Source organism: Epargyreus clarus, unplaced genomic scaffold (assembly GCF_041222505.1).
Source record: "Epargyreus clarus isolate Ecla_fem2 unplaced genomic scaffold, WU_Ecla_fem_2.2 ptg000006l, whole genome shotgun sequence".
In the NCBI taxonomy this organism is placed as follows: domain Eukaryota; kingdom Metazoa; phylum Arthropoda; class Insecta; order Lepidoptera; family Hesperiidae; genus Epargyreus; species Epargyreus clarus.
Window position 1 is genome coordinate 12295567 of NW_027332214.1, and position 24772 is coordinate 12320338.

At 34.5% G+C, this 24772-nt stretch overlaps 2 protein-coding genes across 2 annotated transcripts; one reads left to right on the top strand and one right to left on the bottom strand.

Annotated features, from left to right (window-relative positions):
- Window positions 1-50: 50 nt before the first annotated feature.
- On the top strand, window positions 51-19938 carry alph (protein phosphatase alphabet). Its single transcript, XM_073074102.1, has 4 exons — window positions 51-1212; window positions 4471-4588; window positions 14994-15120; window positions 15626-19938. Exons 1-4 carry the CDS (start codon window positions 400-402, stop codon window positions 15735-15737), a joined length of 1170 nt encoding a protein of 389 aa, XP_072930203.1. The 5' UTR covers window positions 51-399; the 3' UTR covers window positions 15738-19938.
- Window positions 19939-20452: 514 nt separating this feature from the next.
- Window positions 20453-24679, bottom strand: LOC140742985 (uncharacterized). Its single transcript, XM_073074108.1, has 9 exons — window positions 24032-24679; window positions 23239-23418; window positions 22794-22987; window positions 22340-22473; window positions 22106-22233; window positions 21752-21992; window positions 21167-21302; window positions 21007-21091; window positions 20453-20641 (listed from the first exon to the last, which is right to left on the bottom strand). Exons 1-9 carry the CDS (start codon window positions 24587-24589, stop codon window positions 20492-20494), a joined length of 1806 nt encoding a protein of 601 aa, XP_072930209.1. The 5' UTR covers window positions 24590-24679; the 3' UTR covers window positions 20453-20491.
- Between the last annotated feature and the right edge of the window lie 93 nt (window positions 24680-24772).

The window sequence follows — 24772 nt, forward strand, 5'->3', positions numbered from 1 at the left end:
ATTATTTATTTCGTATATTTTCAACGATAATTTAGATAAAAAAATGTATCATAGACAATTACTATTTATGTCCGCCATTCATTCTTTTGAGTTGCTTTTTCGTTTTACGATTCCGTCGAGAGTGAACACGATTTGTCATCGGGTTCGACGCAACACCATCGCTTGCCACTAATTACGTAGAAGATAATCAAGCTGTTAAAAAACCCACGCGTCGAGCCATCACCGTCACCTCATCGGTTCAGTGCTATAGTTCTGTGAGACGAGTTAGAAGAGATCGTATCTAAAATTCAGTGATGCTCTTCCTCGCCTTATACGTTATCGGTCGCGACGTTCGTTCGAGTGCCTGATGGTGCGGGAAGTATGTGCGATTAGCGGAACAAAACAGAGGGAGGACTCAGCATGGGGGCCTTTTTGAACAAGCCTGAGACTAAGAAATATAACGAGAGCGGCGAGGGTAACGGACTTCGCTATGGCGTGGCATCGATGCAGGGCTGGCGCGTGGAGATGGAGGACGCACACCACGCGCAGCTCACACTGAACGGAACACTTTCTGACTGGTCGTACTTTGCCGTGTTCGACGGGCACGCGGGCGCGCGGGTGTCGGCGCACTGCGCGGACAACCTGCTGGAATGCATCCTGCAGACGGACGAGTTTCGGCGGGAAGAGATAGCGGAGGCGATCCGCGCCGGATTCCTGGACCTGGACAAGAAGATGCGCGAGCTACCCGAGCTGTCAAACGGGGAGGAGAAGTCGGGGTCGACGGCGGTGTGCGCTTTCGTGTCCCCGAAGCAAATCTACATAGCCAACTGCGGGGACTCACGGGCGGTGTTGGCCAGGAACGGGATGCCGATATTCGCGACGCGAGACCATAAGCCGGAGCTCCCGTCGGAGAAGCTGCGTATCGTGCAGGCGGGCGGTTCGGTGATGATCCAGCGCGTGAACGGCAGCCTGGCGGTGTCGCGGGCGCTCGGGGACTACGAGTACAAGAAGGTGCTGGATCGCGGGCCGTGCGAGCAGCTGGTGTCACCGGAGCCCGAGGTGTCCGTGCACGAGCGGTCGGAGAGTGACGACGAGTTTCTGGTGCTGGCGTGTGATGGAGTCTGGGACGTGATGAGCAACGAGGCGCTCTGTGCCTACGTGCACTCGCTTCTACAGCTTACAGACGACCTAGAGGCCATTACCAACCAGGTCATTGACACCTGCCTATATAAGGTTAGTAAACAACTTTTTTGCCACATACAACACTATTTTTTTTTTACTGTTGCTAATGAGTATGTACGGTTATACTCATTTTCGTTCTATTGTGGTACTCAATATCATGTGATACTCACCCTGTTTAGGGGACTAATTTTAGATTTCTGTTAATTTTACTTAATTAAAGAGGTTCTGAGCATACCAGTGTATCTAAGATTCAGGTGCATATTGTTTGTCATATGCTAGTTAAACTGACACTTACTCTATGATGGAAGTCAGGGAAAGGGTGCAAAGAAAAAAGAAAATACTACACTTACAATTTGACTTGGTTATTGAAAGTTAGGGATAACCGCATCGTAATATTGTTTACCAATTGAAACAGTCCATTAAGATTGCCCTTATCAATGACCGCGGTAAAGTAAATATTGTTACCGTCACCATGACATGTATATGAAATGTCAGTACATAATCCATACTGATTACATATAATTATGTATATCAATAAATATGGTGCCTCAATTGATATCACTCATAATCTTACTTTCTATTTTAGGATATGTCTTAATTAACAAAATTTTGTAACCATTTTGGTAATAATGTGATTATAAAGTAAATAACTTGATTTTTCTTCTAAGAAGTATCTATAATTTACCTAACTTTGCCTAATGGAAAATGCTGTAGGCTTCAATATTTCAACTGCTACTGTTTTATCATTCAAATATGAATAAAATACCATGAATAAAAATACTGGATTGATCAGTTCTTCTTATATAAAAATTGTCTTCTTTATAAATTACTGTTAATAAAGAAATTAACAATCAGTGCTATATTTAACATTTGATAAATTATGTTTAGGTTCAGGCAATTAAAATATATTATGTGTCAATATGAAAGAGTTTATGTTACATATATTTTTAGGGTTTCATACCCAAAGGGTAAATATTAGATCCCAAGCTTACCAAGCTTTTGTTGTCTGTCACACTTAAAAAAATTCTAATGCATATTATGACCACTATAGCAACATATTATAAAATTTAAATGTAGAAAATTAAAGGGGTCCCCTTATTGGTTACAATCTTTTTTTTTATTTCTATGAATTACAGAACACTCCGTGTGCAAGTGCCTTACACAGCCATTTAATATTATGCAACCTTGCATCTAATACTGGACACAATACTCTATGGAAACACTTGATTATATTAGATAGATTGATAGGTTGATTGATATCAGCATGCGTAGTACATACAATGAGGTGGCATTCATATTTACTTTGTAAAGTTGCACATGAGATTACTCATCTTATGGTTTAAGACATGATTTGATATTACTAAATATGTCCTCCCTTAATATGTACTTATTACAAATTAATTATCACTCCTAGTTTAATGGTGTGTGTAAAAATTGTCAGTTAAACCATCACAGCTGACTCTTGCCTTATTTATAATGTACTTAATGATGGGGAAGGCACACAGATGAGTTCTGTGTGTGGGTGTACTTATGACATCATGAACATTGTGTAAATTTGAAAATGCAGGGTGTAATTAATTGCGTACACAAATGTGTCATATATTCTCAATTCAATTCTTCATGTTATGGAAATAGAATTCTAGTAGCTAATCTATATTTTTTCATTTCGGTAGAAATGTGGTGGTGGCTTACATATTAAAGAAAGAAAATATGACCATCTGGTCATGTTAGCCCTCAGAAGTGTTAACATATTGCAGTGGTAACACTGATCAGCTTCAAATAGAACCCGTGTTGGTTATAGATATCCATGAGTGGCAGTCAATCTAATTTGCTACTTCAAACATTTGAAAGTTAATTATAGGGCTGTATTCAATGTCGCATTGCTATTTAAATCTTTATAAGGAATATTCTATGATCTATGATGTACAACCACTGCGCAATAGATTAATATGGACAATATCACCATGAAGCCTATTATTATTAGTATTACTATTCTAGCCAATCTCTGCACATACTTCTAATTACTAACTATTCAATTTACCAAAATAAGTCCTTATCTCATGTAGATAAGTAATATTCATTGTATAAATTACCTGATGCAATTATATATGGTGATAAGAGCATGATATCATTTTAAAAATCGCTTGTTATGTAAAACTTGGTGCATGGGGAACCCCTGTTTTGAAATTACCATAAATTCTTTAATGTCGTAATTAAACATAAATGATTTTTAATATTAGTGTTTCTCACATATGGTTGTATGGAAATCTCTTGTTGTTTTTATTCACACATGTTATTTTGTTAAGTTTAGACACACTTATGCCTTATATATTATAGATTAAATAAAATATCAACTGATAAAGATTGAAAATGACCTACATGCATTACTTATCTTTTATCTCTTCTATTAATGTGACTTACTTATTAAATATTTAATAAAGTATTTTTTTCTTTCAATATATTCAGCTCAATCTATTTTCATGAAGTATGGTATGTGGGGATTTCAGGGGAGATAAATCGGTTTAGTTTGGTTTCATTATACGAAAAATTTGTTTTATCATAAAAAAAATGGAGCAAAGCTTGGACATCCAGGTACTTCGTTTTAAATGACTATGTAATAATGGCATTCTGTTTTGCATACATTAATATTCATACCATCAGATGAAAAAATTCAAGTACAAAGTTGTCAATACTAATGGGGGACCTAAATATGAATCCATAGAAACCTGGGCCTACCTATTCATTGCATCACTTGGTATAAACCAGAGCCTTGATTAAATTATTAAGCTGAAGCCATATAAACTCTCTTGGTTTGCAATATTCAGGTACTGATTCAAAATGATATAATCCAATAGGTGTATATGTCTCTAAATGTAATTACTTTTCGTCCAAATTTGGAGTAGTTCTTCGAAAAATTTTGATCTATTATATTCTATTCTATATTTGTTGTCTATTCTATTGTTGTTGTTGTTGTTCTATTCTATATTCTATATTGTATTCTATATTTGTAAACTGAATTGAAAAATGAGGCAAACATAAATAGGATATAAAATATTAATATTTATGTTTAATTATGTATATTTCATTGAAGCAACAAATGTAATGAAATTTGGGCCCATTGTTAGTTGACTTTTTAAAAATCCTTTCTTAGTGTTCATCTACATCCATATGTATGTCGAGCAGCATCCAATTTTGCAGAGTACCTTTTGATAATGGTATCAAGTCTATCACAAAATTCGAATTTACTTAGGGTTTGTTTAAATTACTTAATTACCATCTACAAACCATAACACTATCTGTACCTTCCAGGGGAGCAAGGACAACATGAGCATCGTGCTGGTGGTGTTCCCGGCGGCGCCGAAGCCGAGCGCGGAGGCGCAGCGCGCGGACCGCGAGCTCGACGAGACGCTCCGGCACCGGCTCACAGGTTGTTACTCGACTCTACTGCATGCCTGCTCCCACAAGCACAGGAACCGACACACTGACAGACTACCGCCGCAGAACGATAACACCACACCGGCCAATGATGCCAGGGGATAGGACACTATTGATAGGATTGCGATGGGGATACAAATGCTAAAGGGGGGAATGTTAGAATTTGTGTTCGTACTGACATTAACAGCGTCAAATCGTTGCCACCATGCAATCAAATTGTTAGGGATTAGGACAGAGGAGGGATACAGGGATAAAATTGTTGGTAACAATTAATGCAACCACATTATACAACGAGAGGAGAGTTGGTACCGCTAATGACAGATTAGCGCCGTATATCGGCGCAACTGGGCTACCTAATGGCTACATTAAGGCTTAAGAAGGATTGATAGGGACTGTTAGTTACAATGTAATGCCAACAAACATAACTAATACAAGAATATCCACGAATAGACTGAGGGAATTTCTAGAACTGTAGGAATGAAAAATGGTACCAACATACTATATGAATAGGATAGGAAAAAATCAATAGGATGTATAATGCAACATAAATGAACCAAAATACTATCCAACCTTAAAACTTATAAACCACACAGTCTCATGATTGTAGGAGACATGAAAGAGATGGTGGTTTTGAAAATAGAGAAAAATCTATATTACAGTACAAATAATGTGACAAAGGTACAAATACAGATGATACATTATGCTCATTTTTTTGTTCCTTACTGAATCTAATAGGTTTATTATAAACAATAGTTACTATATTTTAAACATTCCTATGTGCCAATGTCTCATAGAATAGAAAACTAATTGTAATAAGAAAATATAATATAATATTACAATTTAATATATAGATAGTACATAATATATACAATACATTACATAAAAAGATAAATTAATAAGCAAATTCAAAATACATATTAATATATTCAACATTCATTAAATAATTTGTATGAAACATGGAACATTTTCATAAAAAAAATCTCTTAGTTATATTGTAAGTAATAGAAACTATTCTCATTTTTTTGGTTCCATAAGTAATAATATTTGCGTGCTAATGAATTTGCATATATTCAATATATTCGAGTTTGAATAAATTATATTCAAAGCTCATATTCTTGCATACCTTTGAAATATTCCAATTATAACATGAACACACTTGTGTAAACCTCACATTCAAATGATTCAAGGACAATTACATATAGTAAAATATAATAATATAGAATATAGGTATAATATTTATTTCACGGAAAGAGTTTATTACTTAGTTTTTATTTATATAAAGTTTTGAATTTTATTTAACAAAATTTACATATATAACGAATATTTGTTTTTAATCACAGTTTTATTTAAATTGGTAAGGGACTTTTTCGAATCTGATTAACTTTTAAATCGTATTAGCTTAAAACGTTGATAACAATCAGGTAAAATATATTGATAAGGAGTGTCTATTGTTGATAAGGTATTATCTTAATAGATATAATTACCTTGAAGTGCAAATTTTGCAATGATTAAGTAATACGTCGAAGCACTACTCAATAGAGGGATGTTAGCGCGTTTCCATCACTTATAAATCTTGTCCATAGGGTTGCACAGTGATATTTGAATAACAAAACAGAGCTTAGCGTGTGTTTTGATAGGTACTATAAATAGTTTGAAAAAAAATCTTTAAACATAATACAATATTTACGCAGATTTCATTATCACTTTTGATAGTTGTAGTTTTAGTTAAATACAGGGGCGGCTTAACCAAAATAATAAAAAAGTTAATAGTTATAGCCGCTGTTCAGGCCTAGGGGGCACCAGGGTTTCATTGCACACGAGCTAGAGCCGCCCCTGGTTACATCTATATATTTTGAATTGAATGAAAGTACTATACTACCAATAATATAATCTTAGCGATTATAACAAGGATATTGCTCTTTTCGTGTGGAACTGTACACGAAAGTTTCGTGCAATAAGAACATAGGACTATAATAGTTTAGTTTTATTTTGCTCATTATGTTCTCTATTTTAGTTAAATACTCTTATAGTAGACGTTTGATTAATGTGTTTTGGTACCTTTATTAACTGTAGGTATTGCGTGTTTAGAAATGAAATGAAATGAAATATATTTATTTTGTATAGGCCAACGGCGGCACTTACAAATTGTCAGTTACAATATTTTCTAGTAAAAATATATATTTAATAAATATTTCTAGTAAAAATAGAAATATTTTACTAGTAAATATTTCAGTGAGGTAAATGTACTTGGTACATCATTGTTTCGTCGTGTTATAGAAAAATCTTTGAGTTAATAAATAAAGCCTCGACAGATTTTCCTAAATAATGAAATATCTATAAGCAAGTTTGCGTAAAAATTCGTAGCTGTCTAGAAAAAACATTTTATAGAAACTATAATATTCATATTGGCCGTTGCATGTCTCTCTCTATCGAACGATATCGTGTAACGTAACGCATGCGATGTGTACATAACATTTCAATATCCAATCTTCGCAGTAGACATTGATTTCACCATCGGCGAGCAGCGAGTATTTTATTTAGTGCACCTACTGTTAACTGGTCCTTGCTTTAGTGATTAACTCCAAAATTCGTTTTCTACATATTGTGAACCTCCACTATAAACTGTTTATGTACTGATTCTACGCCTCGGTCTGCCATACCGCACGCTTCACAAATTAATTCATACAAAAACTTAATGCACTGTCGTAGAGAAGGCAGAGAAAATTCATCAAAATTCTTCAAGGTTTACCTGAGAGACACTAGCGCCCTAACTGACCTAACCTAGTGAAGCTACTGCGTTTTGGTTTAAGGTATAGTTATCACATATTCAGAGTAAAAAGTTGATACACAGAAATGTCTGCCCGACACCTGTGGCTTCAAGCTGCTATTCCAATCTGAAGAGTGCATGCTTAAGGGTCTCCTAACTGTTCTCAAATAGGGGTGAAATCTCTAAACTGTATATTACCCGTTCTTTCGAATGTCTTACTTGGGAAGGTTATATCTTTTACAGACAGTCTCTCGATGTGATACAAGTGCCTGAGCAGCTTAGAGTTTTGTGCGAGAATTCGCTTTATCCTTTCTCTATGTCAGTATTCTTGGTTCATACATTTCCGTAGAATATGTATGCGCTTACAGAATGTTTTACATTTCAATTTCAACATAAGCATGTGTATTTCCATGTTTTATTTCTTAACTAGCTCTTAACTTGGATCTCATTTTTTGTTATATGCTGAATGAGTGAAACTTTGTTTTTATGGTAGCTTTCTAATGCTGAATGCACATATTAAGATGAGCCGTTCCAACGTTGGTATCAGGTATAGAAAAAAATCGAAAAAAATCGGTTTTAGGTAGTGAGTACGGGGGGGCCAATTGACCTATGACTTAACTTGTCAAATGTGTGACATGGTCTTGGTGGGACAGTTTTTTGTATAATTCATATATTTTTTTAAACCTGAACTGCAACTCATTTCGTTCCATCATTATATTCTACGATAGTTGAGCCATTTCAACAAATTTGTTCAAAGTATAGTGAGGCCCATAGCCAGTTGAATGCCCGTTAATACATGAAATAAAGTAGAAAAATATAACTTCGCATTTTAATATTTTATACACGATATATTATATGAGCACTGCGTGGTTAGTTAATTAGTGTGCCATACGTTGATAATAATCTGTAATATACAAATAAAAATACGCTCGTTAAATATTCAGTGTATTTTTGCAGATCGATGTTTTGATTTAGTCCAAGTACTTTTTTAAGGTATCTCACATTAGACAGGAAACGTTTCTAAAATAAAACAATAGGTACCTTAGCTATGTCACAAATATAATTATAAAAAAAATATATAATTTTCAACATAATAATAACGTACTTAATAGTTTTAACAAAATCATATTTACAATTTATAGAACTTTATACTATTTATAAATTGAATTTATTATATTAGTAACTTTTTAACTTGTTAAGCGGTTAGGCCGCATCTACACTGTAGTTCGTGTAAAGTATTGTTAGGGTTAGAAGTTGAAATCACTTTATTAAAATAAGGTCCAATATTCGATTTTTGTGGTAAATATTTAAATTATCAATTCTACTCTATAGCAATAATTTTAATAAGTCTTTAAGCATAATTTTTGAACTCTAGTATACGTCTTTATACTTACATAAATATACGAAAAAATATTCTATGAACAGGAGTTAAGAATTCTTATATAGTTTTTGTTAAGTGATGCTCTTAGAGCAATACTCACTCATTATATATTTTCTTAGTAATTTACATATTCTAATAGTTGATTTAGTATTATTCCCTCATACGGGTGTATCGCGAAAAGTAAGTTTGTCAATGTGCTTAAGCGGTATAGCCTCCGCGAGGCCGTTTATAGCTGACCTTATTCAAATAGAAGAATCGATTTATTACTCTTTGTTACTATTTACTACTTTATATAGTTGTAGGTAAATCAGTTACCCAATTTTAACACATTTGTGCCAATCGTTACTTAAATTATAGCGTGGTTTATATTTAGGAGACATTTAGTCTATATAGAGTAGATAACTAATAATTTCTTGTTAACGTACTTTGTCTGTTAACTAATGAATTAATAAAATCGTCTTTTTATGTTACTAACGCGTACGTATTTCTCAATTGGTAATTTTGATATATTTTAACTTTAAAATTAGCACTTAATAGCGGTAATAAATCATATTGTTTTCGCTTTATACACGCTGCAAAATATCTTTATAATTATTTTAAGAATTCTTGTTGTAAATTCTCAATTTGCACGTTTGTTCTCTTTGGTGTGGCATCGACTTTATTTACTCGTTCAGGACTGTGTATGTGGACGTCCTTCCTGTGATCGCACTTTAACATAATTATGTTTACACGTGCCAAAATGTTTGTTACTCAGTTACCCGTGTGTATGCACCCTTAGAACTGTAATCAGGGCCGCGCGTGTGTACTTAATTAGTTTGTAAGTTGTATGAGTCTAACAATTGTGATATTTGTATGAAGTCTACTTAACATGTTTCCCGTTGAAGATTTTCCTATTTTTTTGTTGTATTAACATCATTGTTACCTATTTCTTATATTAAAGTTGGTTTGGAATAACAGACATAGTTTCATTGCTTTAGTCCTGACCCTCGAAAAATATATTTGTCTATGGTCTGAGTTTGAAAATGGAATGTACATTTAGAATGGAAGGGTTAAAGCAATGACTGTGTTTGCGCAGTGGTCGCCGGCGTCGGTGTGTGCCCGCTGCGTCAAGCTGAGCGCTAATATAAGAAACGAAGCCATATTATGACGTATCCACGTCTAATCCTCCAACATGCCGCCTCTTATCGATCCTATTTGCCATTCGTCATGCCTTTTCAACGGTACTATGTGCCTATCTGAAACTGGCTATACAAATAAATAAAATTGTAGTATCTGATCTTAATTTAAGAATAAGTAAATTGTTTTAATTTCTCACATTATCATGAGAGGGCATGGATGTAAAATTTATATTTTGGCCGTTTACTTGAATTTTTTACTCTGCCCATTTCAATACAAACTTACCAAGTGTAAAAACTGTAAACAAGTATGCATTTCGGCAGAATCACGAATTTATCTAGTCTTTTATACAATTACAAAAGATGAACAAAAAACACAAAGGAATAAGTTACAATCCGTTCAGTTTACTCTGCAAAATGAGAGAGTAGGTCACAAAAACGAAACAATAAAATAAAATTATTGTAATGTTATTTTTTTCTGTTAAGCATTAATTATTTGTCGTGTTGTAGTATTCGTAGACCTTGTGCTTACTGTTACTAAATATTTTGTTGTGGAAAGCAAGCCGAATCGCACCATTGCTTAATTAGCCACAAATTCTAACAAATCTCCGTCTGCTTGCATTAATTTTCTAGAGCATTGACTGTCTGCAAAAAGTTATTGGGTACATTGGGATTGACAGAAAATTATGTTTTTATTCGCGCCCTTTGTTGATTCCGCTGGTGATCTTCTTATGACACGTTTCCAGAAAACTCATAATTAAAAAAAAACGGTTTATATTAGATTTTTACTTACCAGACCCCATATAGGTACAATACCTATACAATGGGTAGATATAACTTCCAATTCCAACACAAATATGGTGTGGCCAATTTTTTAGATGCTATCAGTTCAAATCTAAATCGCACCCTGTTTTAATCTATTTCCTTATGTACAAGATATAAAAACACACGTACCATTCCAATAGACCCATGCTAAGATTTGAATATTCTATGAGAACATACAAATATCCATGCCCAAATCTAAACTTATCATTTATATATCTGCTCAGACCTATAATTGTACCTGAATCTTTCTGTATGGCAGATCAATATTTTAACTGTGATGTAGAATCGTAGATACGCATGTAAATAAAAATACGTAATTGCTACTTGACCAATTGATTGTAATGGAGATCGTAAATGGATTGTAAAATTTGCATTTTCTTATAAATCTAACAAAGAACTATAGAAATATTGCTAGTGATACTTGAAATCTTGACATCAACCGCGGAGTGGTTACATCAAACTATAACTGCAGTGTCAACAGTCTGTATAGTGTATAGAGATTGCGGCAAGTATTACTACGCCGCACCATACAGACGGTGATTCTACAGTACAATTACACCTAGAGTTTGCCACAAAACTATCCGGTTTACGATCCCCTCAATACCCTAATAACCGCTGTTTTACGTCACACGTCACATGAGAGCAAATAATCAGACAATATTCTTGTATACCCTTGGCATCTATATTCTAAACAAGCTACACGTTGCCCTTCCGCCTGTTTTGACGGAAAATGAGAAATGACGAAGTGATGTACAGTTCAATCTATTTCCGTTAGTTAATCTCAGAAATAGTATTTCCTGAGGACTTGTTAGCTCATTGAGTCTCGAGTATCGTGTATTGCGTTTAAATGTTCTAACGGAATGGCAAATCCTGTTTAAAAGAAGATCTCTAAATTGTGTTATTTACTTTCACAATCCATTACTTTTCCAGTGTTTGGTACGGGTATCTGGATTGCGAAGGGTTTAGGCCATAGCCTACCGCGCTGGTCTAGTGCGATTGGTGGTCTTCATTTGCTCAATACATCTTTATTAATTTGTAAGGGTCTGGATTCATCCAATATAGAGAGACAAAGAATTATTTAACTTCCATTATTAGAAAATATTGTCTTTGTAATATTCGATTGCCTGCAAGACTTTATTGATTGATTCCTTTAGTTTTTATTTATAATCAAGAAATTCTAAATTTGCTCCCGTTAGGTCAAAAACCTCATATTATGCCCATTGATGAGATCCATTCATCCATTCCGTCTGATTAACCGTATACGATCGTTTTCAGCCCTAATGGCATCAGCCTCTGCAGTTTCATTGCTGGACCTTCCTTAATTGGTGCCACTCGGACCGCCAAGTGCCTTTAAATTCGTTGATTACATTTAAACTTAGATTCATAAGGACCACTTCTCAAAACGCCCTAGAGCCCATGCAATTTTGCCTTCCTTGTAGTGTTCAGAGCTATGCATGTCTATAACATCTCTAGTTGCCACGTAGCAACAACACGTATTTCACAATCGCTACATCAAACGGAAAATACAACCTTATATCTGTCTCGTTTCGAATAAGTTGATCGCTATCACCACAGAGTTGTCGTGTTACATACAACCGGTGAATATTCTTACCCGTAGCAATATATTCGGCGCAAAGCGTGCTCGGAATCACGCCAGTCACGACACATTCGTAAGCATTTGTTTACAAATTCAACTCTATTATTATAAACACAAGCTCCAAATATAGTTTTCCATTTCAATCTGCGTAAACTGGCATCTCTATTCCCATTGTAACAAGGCGGGAGCCGAACGCCATAAACTTAAAAAGTGCTTTGTGATTTTAGACTCTGTTTCGATAGGGGCAATGTGTAAAGTTCGTGTTTTTTTTTTAATTTTCAGTCACCTTGAGCTAACCTTAGAATGTGACCCCTGATGCCTAGACTTAACCGTTAGATAACCCTTGGTTGTCATGTTAAGTGTAACTAAATGGAATTTGGAAAATATGAAATTGAAAAATCGATGTTATTCAGATTTGTTTTACATAAGTAGATAGGTGGTTAAATTATAATATTTTTCACAACAGTAGTATGTAAATACTAGATAGTAAATGTCTTGATAGTGGGACCGTAATTTAATTCAACGTGGGAGTGAAAGCAATACAAATTTTCAGAATGAATTTAATTTTACTTACAATACATACAACAAATACAAAAATTCTTTATTGCACACCAAAGACAAAATATAATAAACAACAATAACAAATAATTAAGGGTATAAGAGGGCTTAGTCAAATTCAAATTCTTTAGTAAACCTACGCAAGCAATTCTGGTCGCTACTTTATTATATAATCATATAAAGGCCAAAAATATATGGAGGTACAAATACATTTTTAAACTTTCATTATCTTTTTAAATTTTTTTGGAAATAGTTTTTTTTTGAAATCCTTTCCCAGTACAAAAATTGTTATTTTATTGAGAGTTCAGTAGGAAATAGAAATTACTTTTATTAAAAAAAAGATAGATGCTTGTTTTAAAGTTAGTATTGGATATGTCGTGTACGTGTACAGTTGTACAGCCATTGCATATAATCGTCACAAAGTCTCATGGCCATAGGAACAAGCAAAAATAATTGTATAGAGACACGCCTAAGTTATGTCTATAAATACCAAATATTTTTATATAAACGATGAGTCATAGGTTGTTTTTATGCACTGCACTGATATGATAAACGGGCGATAGCTCGAAGTAACAATGATAATAATGCCGTCTTTTCCGCTACCGCACAGATAACGTTAATTGAAGACTAGAGTAAACAAGCTGGAACTGTTCGCGTGTAGAGTTAATGAAAAATAGAAATGCTATATGACGACCCAATGTGAAAATTGCATCGGCAAATTTTGGGCACGTATTCAAGATTACGAATTATTATTAATAGTACCTACACATAAGTGATTAAAATACTTTATGCTGCTAAAAATATTCGATTTAATTATAAATCAAAATTTTATAATTAAAAATCAGGGTAATTTCTCAGTCGTTGTTAAAAGGTATTCTTAAAACTTTTTAACATCATAATCACCACAGGGACAGAGGGATCACTGAATAGATAAGCTATTATGGGCAGAAATAAGTTTTACGTATATGTGTGTGCTTACTAACACAACTACTGTGTAATTCAGGGGGACTGTAATAATTTATATTGTATTTTTAGTCCTTATACACACATATCTAGTACATTTGTAGAAAACATATTATTACATGCCATTTCTATCTTAGCTCAAGTCTGCGTGCTAAAGAAAATTAAATTACTATTATGGTTTAAATAAATATGTTCCTTAAGCGTTTATCATAAGGTTGTACTTTGAAGTATATATAGAGTAGTCATGTGTCATTTGTACTTGAAACTCCTTCAGCGTAGTGATTCATAGGGTTTGAAAATATTATGTAACTTTTATATTTATTATCAGGTCATGGATTTTCATTGCGAATATTTTATTTACAGTTAATGTTATGTAATATTAGGACATATAGCAAAATCTATTGGTGTCCCACTTGGACTAGGATCATCTCGGAAGAATTTGGCCCATGAAGCTACATATTCTAATAACCTTACATGCTGATTATGTAAGAATTTCCATGCTGATTATGAGAGGTGGCCTATAATTTATTAAATATTATCAGCATATAGGTAACCTCACTTAATTTCCTTCACAGTTAAATCAAGTGATAAAGATTTTCTAATATTTTTTTAATTATAACTTAGTAATTTTTGCCTGAAATTGGAAACTGAACAGCAGCATGGCAGATCAAAATTCTTATCATTAAACTGTATCCCCTGTCTACCAACAATCTGTTAACATTATGTAATGTTTGAATGAGTCTCATTTGCTCTTAATAGACGTTTCGGTATATATCATTTACATAAGCAACTTGTATGTAGTCCAGCCAATTGTACATTGCACATCAATATTAATTATTGTAATCATTTATGTTTGTAAATGATATGAATGACTGTGACCGACTTCATTCGTGTATTCCATGTTATATACTATTATGCGACCTCCAGGAAATAAATACACCAAGATAGATAGACAGGCAGGCCAGAATAAGGTTGATCATAAATATATAAGAAACAAGACTTGAATAAAGTAAATATAAAGAATTGAATAAACAGTGCTGGGTACAATATCTCATTGCACACACTTACAACTGCTTTACTTGGTAAAGGACTGTCAAATAGGACACTAATCTTATCTGGGGGTAACCACAAATAACCTTTATGTAAAAATACTGAAGTAAGTGAGTTAATTGTGTGTTTGTTGTTTCGCAGCATTGATCGAGCGGAGCGTGGGCAACGAGGACCGCGAGGACACGTCGTCGCACTTCTCGCGGGTGCTCAAGCAGCTGCTGCAGGAGAACATCCCCGGCCTGCCGCCAGGTGGCGGGCTCGCTGCCAAGTGAGTACCGCTTTTTATTCAAATATATTTTTATAATTCAAAATAGGTTCTTTAAAGAGCTCTTTTTTAATGTACAATACATCTACCACCACTTCACAAGGTGTTTCGTTGTTTTCTTTTATGCAACATTTTTTGTTGTTTGAATTGTGTTGTTTTTGTTTACTAGCAAAGACCGCTTAAGTCCTTTTCTTGTAGTATAGGTACAATTGAATGCAAAATAACCCAGTGTTTGGTATTTTGCTGCAGAACTCCGTTTGGTATATTCACATTTAAAAAATAATTCAAAATATATTTTTGTTGTGCCTGATTTTGGGTATTTTATGTGTCGGAGCACAGCAGAACCATATTATTAACCTAGATGGGAATAAAAATGGTAGTAGTCAAGTCAGTGAAAATGAGACATTTAAATTGACTGAACGATATATTTGCTATATTTAACGAAATTCTGTTGCTGTTGATATTTTGCTGGATGTTTATTAACAATTCCACCCATTTCGCTTTCCAGACAAGCCTTGCTGGACAAAATATACAGGGAGTACTTTCCGGAGCACGCCGACAGCTCGGAGACGTTCGACTGCCAGCCGGACGCGGACGGCGCGGACAGCTTCGGCAACTGAGCGTCCGCGCGACCCCCGCGAGAGTTTAGCCCCACGGTAGCGTCCGGACCGCTCTGTGCGGGTGATCGACTGTCTGAACGTTCTGTTATCTATGGTTCGATGTTCAAATTGTCTCTGTTTAAAAGTTAAAAAGAAGGCTTCTCTGTAAATTGTTTTCTGATGGAACTTGTTTCTATGTGTAAATTCTGGCGTTTAAAAATTGTTGAAGTTGGACTACTTATTTTTTAGAATTGTAAGTCAGTACACAATGCAAATACTTCGTACTGACTTAGAATTTGGAAGTTATACCTATGCATGTTGAATTTATTATCTTTATTGCAGTACACTTGAATGGTGATGTTTATGTTTTGGTGTTGCCAGTTCACTTTACCTCTCCTACTATCAGAAATAATAATGAATTGGAATATCTATTTATCATAATAAATTACATTTTGGCCTACTAATTAAAATGTGGAATAATTATTTCTTTCGATGTTTAATCTAAATCCTTTAAAAAATATTCATCTCAGTTCAGTGTATTCCAATTCTTAATAATATCAGTCGATCATCTGGACAGAGCCTTATATGTAGATTTTGATTTTCTTGTTTTGTTTTATTTTTTATAGTCAGTGACGATAATGGTCGATAACGGTCGGTGGTGATTCCTTCGGAGGAATTGGATGTGCAGGAGTCTTAGGTAGTCTCGAAAATTATTTTTGGAATGCGTTTTAATAGTATTTCAGAGATATATGAGGATATGCTTCATCTGTTTTATCTTTGATGATAAATGCAATACCGGACATTGGTCAGAAAAAAAATTATGTGGTGTTTGTTTATAATAGTCTGTGGCTACGCTAACGATAGATCCAGTGAATCTTAATTAAATCTTTAGAAATACATATATAATTAACTAGTTCAATCCGTTTTTAAATGTGTCAATAAAATTCAATATTTATGTAAAAACATTAGGTGTAAGCTACTAAACTTGTGTTGCATACAATTTCCTTTGAAATGTAGAACGGATTATTACTATTAGTACGTTTGGTCGCGCGGTCTACACTATCTGTCGACATTGTGCACGCGAATGTGATCCGTATTGCTACGCAAGAGATATTAAAGTTGCGTGTACTTTGTTGACAGATGGCAGTCAATGTTGCCAAGTGAAATGTCACATGGGGCTGCACTCACACCGTCACCGCGAATGTTGCGACATTGTTTTTGTAAATAAAAAATGAACTCGTCTCGAAGATAACCACGGTGTGAGTGCATCTCCATTTTTTTACATCTGTTTCAAATAAATTACTTCGTCTATGTTGATTGTCGTTGATTTTGTTGCTTTATATTATTTGTACGTATCGGTATGTCGGTCTCTTTGATGTTTAGGCCCGAATAATCGTATCAGAAATCCGAATTAACTAAAAGAAAATGTTATGCTTGGTAAAACGTAAGCGAATGCGTGTCGTATTTTATTTATTTTACGGTTGAAAATTTTAAACGACTCGCAACAGACCTACTCTAAAATAGACGGCAATTTCAACATAGCTGAAGTTTAAACTCAGATCTTTCAGTGAATTATGTGCATTTATTGAAGGAAACTATTACGACGCGTACCATTTGTAAATGAAAACACATGAAATCAACAATTTTGGTGAATAACAGCAAGTGTGTACATTTTATTGGTACCTTTCTTTCACCAACTGCACATAATCACGATCAAATACTCCAGTGTCGATGCGCTGTGGGAAGGGACGCTTTGTTTCCAAATCCTATCTTTTGTCGTACATTGAATGTTGTGTCTTTCCCCCACTTCCCCAGCGGCGAATTAAAATCCAAATTTAAGTACATATGGTCAGTTTGTGGCACAAACTCCGTTGTTTTTGCAGTGAAAACATCGGAAGAATAGGATTTTTTCGCATACGCAGCGCACTAATAACGCGCTGTCACACTTTCATAGATTAGTTTTTATTTTTTATCTATCACAGTTGACCTTGTTCATAAATGTCATAATAAATAATCTATGTGTAATATAGAGGTTTGAATAAAGTATATTATAAAAGCAGGTTAGTATAAACTTAATGTGAACTTCCTTATTTTGTGTCGTCTAAATAGCTCTTTTTTCGGCCGGTTATATCTGTGGCGTGCAGACGTTTTACTGTGTAAAATTATGAAATAGTAAGATCTTTATAATAAAGGAAACTACATACTTAAAATAGCTTTGACTTACAATCTTTGATTAATTTTGTATGCTTATATTAAAATCTACAGTGTTTTAAATGTATGAGAATTATTTGGTTCCTAACAGAGCCAATGTCGTTACCACAGATATAAACCGACCAATTTCCATTCAGGCCAGTTGAGTTAGTTATTTACTAAATAAATCCTCGTTATTATTATTATGTCCAATGCGTTTCTTTTTTGTATTGTTTTTCGTATGAAAGCCTAAATATCGGTAAATTATATGGATACGATTAGAACCCTCGTGTACGAAATTAATATGGCGTCGGTTACGCATAGACAAATTGTCGGTCTTTGCCATAAATAATAAATTTGATTGTTTATCGCTGTCGTTATATTTTTTCGTCGTACATATCTATAATGCATAGTCTCTTTGTATATAATCTACATTTTCAACATCGTAGTCAATGTCCAAAATTTGAACTCATCTACGTCATAGAATTTGATTTAAGATTTATTAATAGCTTAATAAAATATTGATTGGGATTCGGAGTATTCATCGGGTTCTTGATATTTTTAGTTTATATTATTTTCTTTAAAGCGTAATTCGTTTTTTATACTGCGTTTTCTATTGCTTCTTTGTTTAATTAGGCGTTATCAAAATTTATCTTTGGTATTTTTAATGTTACAAATTGCTTCTAAATCGCTTTGTACTTAGTGAAAATCACTATTAACATTTAGTACTTGGGTATCCTTTGTTTTGGAAAGTTCAATACTTTGACCATATGTTTTAACATATTGTGGTAGTGTCCTAAAATTCAATACCTGTAGTAATAATTGTTACCAAATTATAACATGTGTACTGAAAGCATCTTACACTTGAGATTGGATACTGAGAATTCTACTTTACGTTTCGATTTGAAAGTAAATTGTCGAGTAACTGGACGAGTTTAAGATGTGTTCAGTCGGAGGATTCTATTTCATTTCCTCGTGTAAATAGAATGAGAAATACTTTTGTACCTGCTCGAGTGGAACATTAGCGTTTTAACCAAAAAGTTGGAATTAGTGAAAAATATTCTAATTTCGAAACACTTGCTATTTTCGATCTTGTTGTAAGGCAGTAGAGTTGGAACTTAACATAATACTTAATTATTTACTTACGTCAAGTTTTTACGGAGCAGCCGATACTCGGATAGAATGCTGAATGATATTGTCGTAACTCTTCAAATAGGGGAAAACTTGCAGTTATCAGAAGAAGCCTTACATCCTCAATGTATTGAGTATTTTTGAAAAAAAAAATCCGGCAAAGTGTATTTTTTGAATTTGCTACGAAAGTCCTAATAACTTTCCCCCAGCCCGTTTTATGTAGGCAGTAATCTATTTATTGTTAATTTTGCCTTGACACCTACTTTGTTTATATTTTATGGAATGATTGATTCCATCCCAAATTTTCTACTATTAATTGAAATAATATTTACGACAGATAACGTATTATTTTAATTTAACGACCAGCAAGCTCTTATTCAAGTATCACCTATGTGAAAATTCGTCATGTGCTTATACCAACTAAGTATTTATGGTTTTCAAGGAACGGATGTCCTTGAAAGCCATGAACAAATACACAATGTTGATCACTGAAAATACTATGGCATACTGACTTAAGCAATACTGACAGTAAATTGAAAGTATATGAGACTATAGATATGAGACATATTTTGTAATTGAATAGATCATTTGAATATGTGTAGAAAAAGTAGAAAATTTGGGAACGGATTATCTGTAACGCATTGATTTCAGTTCTCTGTTTAGTTATTTTTTTGTAATAATTTAGATAATATTCCTTTCTTCTATATTGTGAATTAGACCAAATATTACTGGCAGTGGGTTTTTGAATTGGAATAATTTCGTCAAATCCGAGACTTGTAGTAGTTTTATGTATGGTTGTTTTTTTATTATAGTTTCGCTTTCAGACGAAAGTCGACAAGAGTGTGTCTCGTTATATCTAGTAGACGCTTGAACAATAAATAAATACCTGTACGTACCTTTATATTTATTTTATTTTTTGAACCAGTAACCCTTATTTTATTTTATAATAATGTTAACGAAGCTTAGTAACCCCAGATATGCTACACTTATTTTCGATTTACCCAGAAACCATTTGTTCTTCGTGTAAAATCTTATATCGTATAAAGTTAATTTTTAGCCAGTAGAAGATTAAATTTTGTAGATAGTGAACAGAAATATGAACAGACCAAAGGTAAATAGAAAGTGATATTTAATTTGAAATTACAGATATACTCCTAATTTAATGTTCAGTGGATTTCAATTTTCAACATCTAGTTATAAAGGGTGCCAAGGGTGCTGCTGCCGCTCCTCACCGAAATGCAATCCGCCGTTTCATATTTGCCCCCCTGGATAAGCGGCTGACGACTTTTTTGATATTTAGACTAGTGATACTATTTTTGATACTGCATAGTTGGTCTTTGCCTTTACGCCAGATGATCAACTTGACTTCAGTAGTAGCAAATTATGAATAGGTATGTATTAAAAATTAAAAGCACTTGTGATGCTAACAGTATAATGAAATAATACTCGAAACATTATTCGTGGAACAAGTTCAAAGATCTAATAAAGTCTTGATTGGCGACGTGGGCGTCGTAAACGAACCTCTCGGCCGCGTCGTCGGACTCCTCCGGCTTACGGCGCTTCATCTGCTTCGCTTTCCATGCTTTGCTCGCTGATATTTCTTTCTAAAGGTTCATTTATAGTTTTAGCTTTAGTTTCGATTTGTACAATATTTCTTGACGTTTTGGCTAAGATAGATACTCATAGTTAGCATTCTCGGCATAAAGGGTAAGGAGTACCCCTTATGTTTATATGCGAAAGAGTCCATCGAAATTGGTTAAATTAGGGTTACGTTATTGTAGCACGTGAGTAAATAAAAAAGCGCAAAGAATATTTTCTGAATTACTTTGGACTACTATCTAATCTACTTGATTTAACACAAACATTTTATATCTACATAATTTTGCTTCAATACACTCGTAAAACGAAAAGATAGCACTGCTCTTATATGTCTGAAAAAGATAGTTAAAACGATTTTATTATAACTAACATCTTTGCGATCCTGGAAAATTTTGGCGCGATACTCCTCCGCTTCTACCTTCATTGCTCGAAGTTCACCTGTAGTTTTATTGTACCTATAAACAATAGTCATTACTACCAATACGTGATTCAAGTTTGAAGAAATATGTAAATGCAAACTGAATATATACTTATGATGAAGCAGCTTATGTGCGAGATAGTGTATGGGGTTTTTGGGCCGCGCCATCGCCACGTCGCGGAGGGCGCGCGGCAGGACGTGGCCGAAACTCGACCAGAGGTAGCCAGACGTTTCCGCGTCTAGGTTGTCTGGAACATAAAACGGGCAATTCGCCAACAATCGACCGAGAAACTCGTCGAACATGGAGTATGTAAACTATGGAATGTACAGGTAAGAAGAACAGTATCTATGTATTCGAAAGATTCCATCAAAAGTCGTTAAGTAAATGTGTAACTATGGCTCATAGTATGTTTGTACTTAGTAAGATTTTTTTGTTTGATTGAGTCAATCTTCCATATCGAGTTCGCCAATACATGCAGAGCCCCTGATGGATCCCTTAGGAATTAAAAGTTGTTATTTTAATGTAACGTTAATCGAGCAGGGCAGGTACCTACTAAGTGCGAGACGCACAATTAAGGCCGGCGGATTTAGAAATTTAAAATTTTAGATGTAGATAAGACGAGAGCTAACAATGTTAAAATGTATACCATAGACAAATAGGGGATCAACGTTTGGGAAATAATAAACGATGACCTACCGCTCAAATCAACTTTTTCCGTAAGAGGTAAGATGCACACATCATTAGGATCCTTGATCGTCATCCGGCACCCTGCCACCGTCCTCTCTGTGTGTCCACAATCCTTCGTGTGCTTCACGAAGATACCGTCTTGAAGCTTGTACGTGCTCGTGCAGGTGCCTATCTGGTACAGCTTGGAGCCATCAGAGTCGATGGTATAACGGCCCATAACGTCGTAGTAGTATTTCACGTCTTCTTTATCCTGGTGTAGAAACGAACTGGTAAACAAAGGTAGATAGCAACATTGCCTTTGTAAATCTTTGTAGGTAAGCATAACAAAAGTATGATTTCTTTATTCTACAAGTGTAAGTGTACCTCAACAAAGTTACCATCACAGTCGATATGGAACACTTTGAGCCCATAATCGAAGAAGTACACTTGATGGCCGTAGTCGTCGACGAAGTACGGACCGACGTTATCCGCGTAAATGACACGGTCTGGCCCTGCATTTATATTACAACATTCTATTAAATAATTGTTTTCGATAGATTACATATTTAATTAAAATTAATATTAATTAAATACGATAGGTTACAAATAAGTTCGCACCTCTCACACTGAAGAAAGTTATCAAAGCTTTGGCTGCTTTGGTTCTCATATCTTCGATAGTCCGTAGATTAGCCTGTAATGCCTCCGCTGATTCTTCCCAACACGTGTTTACTGGTTCTGGAACCACTGGACACCTTTACAATATAAAATATTAAAAAATAACAACAAATATGTATATGCCGCAAACTTAGATAAATCTTCCATGTTTGTAAAAATAAATACTACAATATATGCGGCGCGAACAATGCTATAACGAATTCTAGGCCACCATTTGACACCAATCGAGGTACTGCTTCATAGGAAATTAATTATGAATTGGGCAATCGCATTTTTCAGATTAACACACCAATTATTAAACCATTTTTGAAAACGAAGCAAGTAAGCGTTGTGATAATTAATAGTAGTGGCGGGTTATATATAGGTCCCAAAGTGGTAAGCAAACCTTAGCTCTTACACCAATTTATTCATTAATTTTCCCTGTGCCAATATTTTTCTTTCTGCTTCATTTAGCTTCTTCAGCGCGAGTGAAATGTGGTTGAATTCGACGATGCGGTCCTGCCAATACTTATGTTCATCTATCAAGCGCGACATGGGCACATGTTTGGAATCTTCTATCTTGTCCTTAATTAACTCCATACTGCGTTCAACCTATTGGAATATCTTTTGAGAATAAATAATGTACTGTGTATATTTACACAGAAAGCTGTAGGCCTCCCTACAGCAAAGAAATATGTTCTTGTACGGGGATATAAAATAAGATTACAGCCATACCCGTGATATATCTACCTATGTATTGGATTGTTTTGATGAAGTGCCATCGAAAAGGTTAAAAAATCCTGACGATTTGTCTAAGATCTTATATCGGTCACTGCCCAAAAATGATACATAATAATTCTCACTTCAGCGATCTCCAATGATGAGCGGGTTTCTTGGCGGAAAATAGTGAGATGTTCCTTGTTTTTGTCGTAGAGTTGGTTTAGCAGGCTGTTGACACTTGATGTGCATTTTTCTTGCAGAGCCTTCAGATTGTTACGAATACGGAGTACTATTTCTTCTAGGCTTACTCGGATTCGGTCCACCTTTGTAAGGAAATTTATTGGTAATAGAACCGTAAGAAAGGAGCAAGACTTTTTATAGTGCACTCTTTAATTTTTATTTTTGTTTACTTATTTTCTGAGATTGTTTTTGGCATTGCTGTAACTATTCTTTAATAATTCCATTTGTCCGACCAGCCTTACGTAAGCCGCTGCACTAAGTTTAATCCTGGCAGGGAACCTCTTAATTTGCAACTGCAGATAAATTTTATAATATAGAAGTAGCAAAGTGTATGAAGTCGACATAATAGAAGTGGATACTGCCGCTCATGAGAATCTGTAATTAATCTCAGATAAGATTAATTACAGATTCTTATTTGAAGTAGGCCATAAACACGTTATTATTCCTGAAGACTTAGAACGCTTCGGAAACCGAAAAACAGCTACGCTTAACACCGAGTGCAGCTTGTAGGCATACATAGATGTGGAGATAGTATCGCCGGAATCAAACCACAAAGGGTTCTTGAAACCTTGAAATATATATAGGTATCTGCAGTCTGCGGTATGATTTATGTATTTATAGTTTTTATTCACCTTAGAAATTAAGTATTTATCGAAAAATATATAAAGAAAGATTTGATTCTTCGTTTTTACTAACGTGATCGATCAGCAATGTAGATATGTAGGTATGAGTGAACAGAAACACTTCATTTTTCTTATTTAACGATACGGGGAAGTGTTCTTTGGCGAATGCATCTACTTTATCTTGCTTGTCGAGCCTTTCGATTTGGCTTCTTAACTCATATAGACGTTGCATGAACACGTTGTACTGTTCCTCTACTTCTTCGTATAATTGTTGTTCTAAGTCAGATTTAACGGGAAGGAATTCCCGCCCGAAATCAATTTGCTTATTCACATTCAGACTTATTGTAGTCTCCATAACTTCCAATAATTCGTCTCTGGTCATTAAGTGGGTGTACCTATCAGCTACTTTGATAGCTTCATCCATCGTCTTTGTCCAACAGTTGATAAAACTGTTGACTATCTTTTTAATTTCTCCGTAATAGGTATGATACGCACCATCCTCGAATTTCACTTTGTCCAAAAGATAAATGTAATGCTTCAGTTTAGGTGTAACGTCGCCGTGAATTTTAAGAAATGCATCGCCGAACGATAGTTTTCGAAGATGATAAAGGTATTCCTTGTAAATATCCATAGTTATTTAAAATAAAAATGTAATTATAACAAAGATAATATTTTTATTTTCTTTAACAAATTATATAGCGTTCGATTGGTGACAATTAAAGGTGACAATATGCAGTAATTTTGTAAAAGTGTTTTAAAGTTTTTATTTTCAAGAAAAGCTTCATTTAAGTACAAACTATAAATAAATTAAAAA

Bases quoted from the DNA above. Each gene is read 5' to 3' on its own strand.
- alph (XM_073074102.1), top strand. From the start codon at position 400: ATGGGGGCCTTTTTGAACAAGCCTGAGACTAAGAAATATAACGAGAGC. The intron at 4,589-14,993 runs GTTGTTACTCGA...GTTGTTTCGCAG, and splicing joins GCTCCGGCACCGGCTCACAG to CATTGATCGAGCGGAGCGTG. The intron at 15,121-15,625 runs GTGAGTACCGCT...TTCGCTTTCCAG, and splicing joins GGTGGCGGGCTCGCTGCCAA to ACAAGCCTTGCTGGACAAAA.
- LOC140742985 (XM_073074108.1), bottom strand. From the start codon at position 24,589: ATGGATATTTACAAGGAATACCTTTATCATCTTCGAAAACTATCGTTC. The intron at 22,988-23,238 runs GTGAGAATTATT...ATATTCCAATAG, and splicing joins CATCATTGGAGATCGCTGAA to GTTGAACGCAGTATGGAGTT. The intron at 20,642-21,006 runs GTTAGTTATAAT...ATGAACCTTTAG, and splicing joins TTTTCCAGGATCGCAAAGAT to AAAGAAATATCAGCGAGCAA.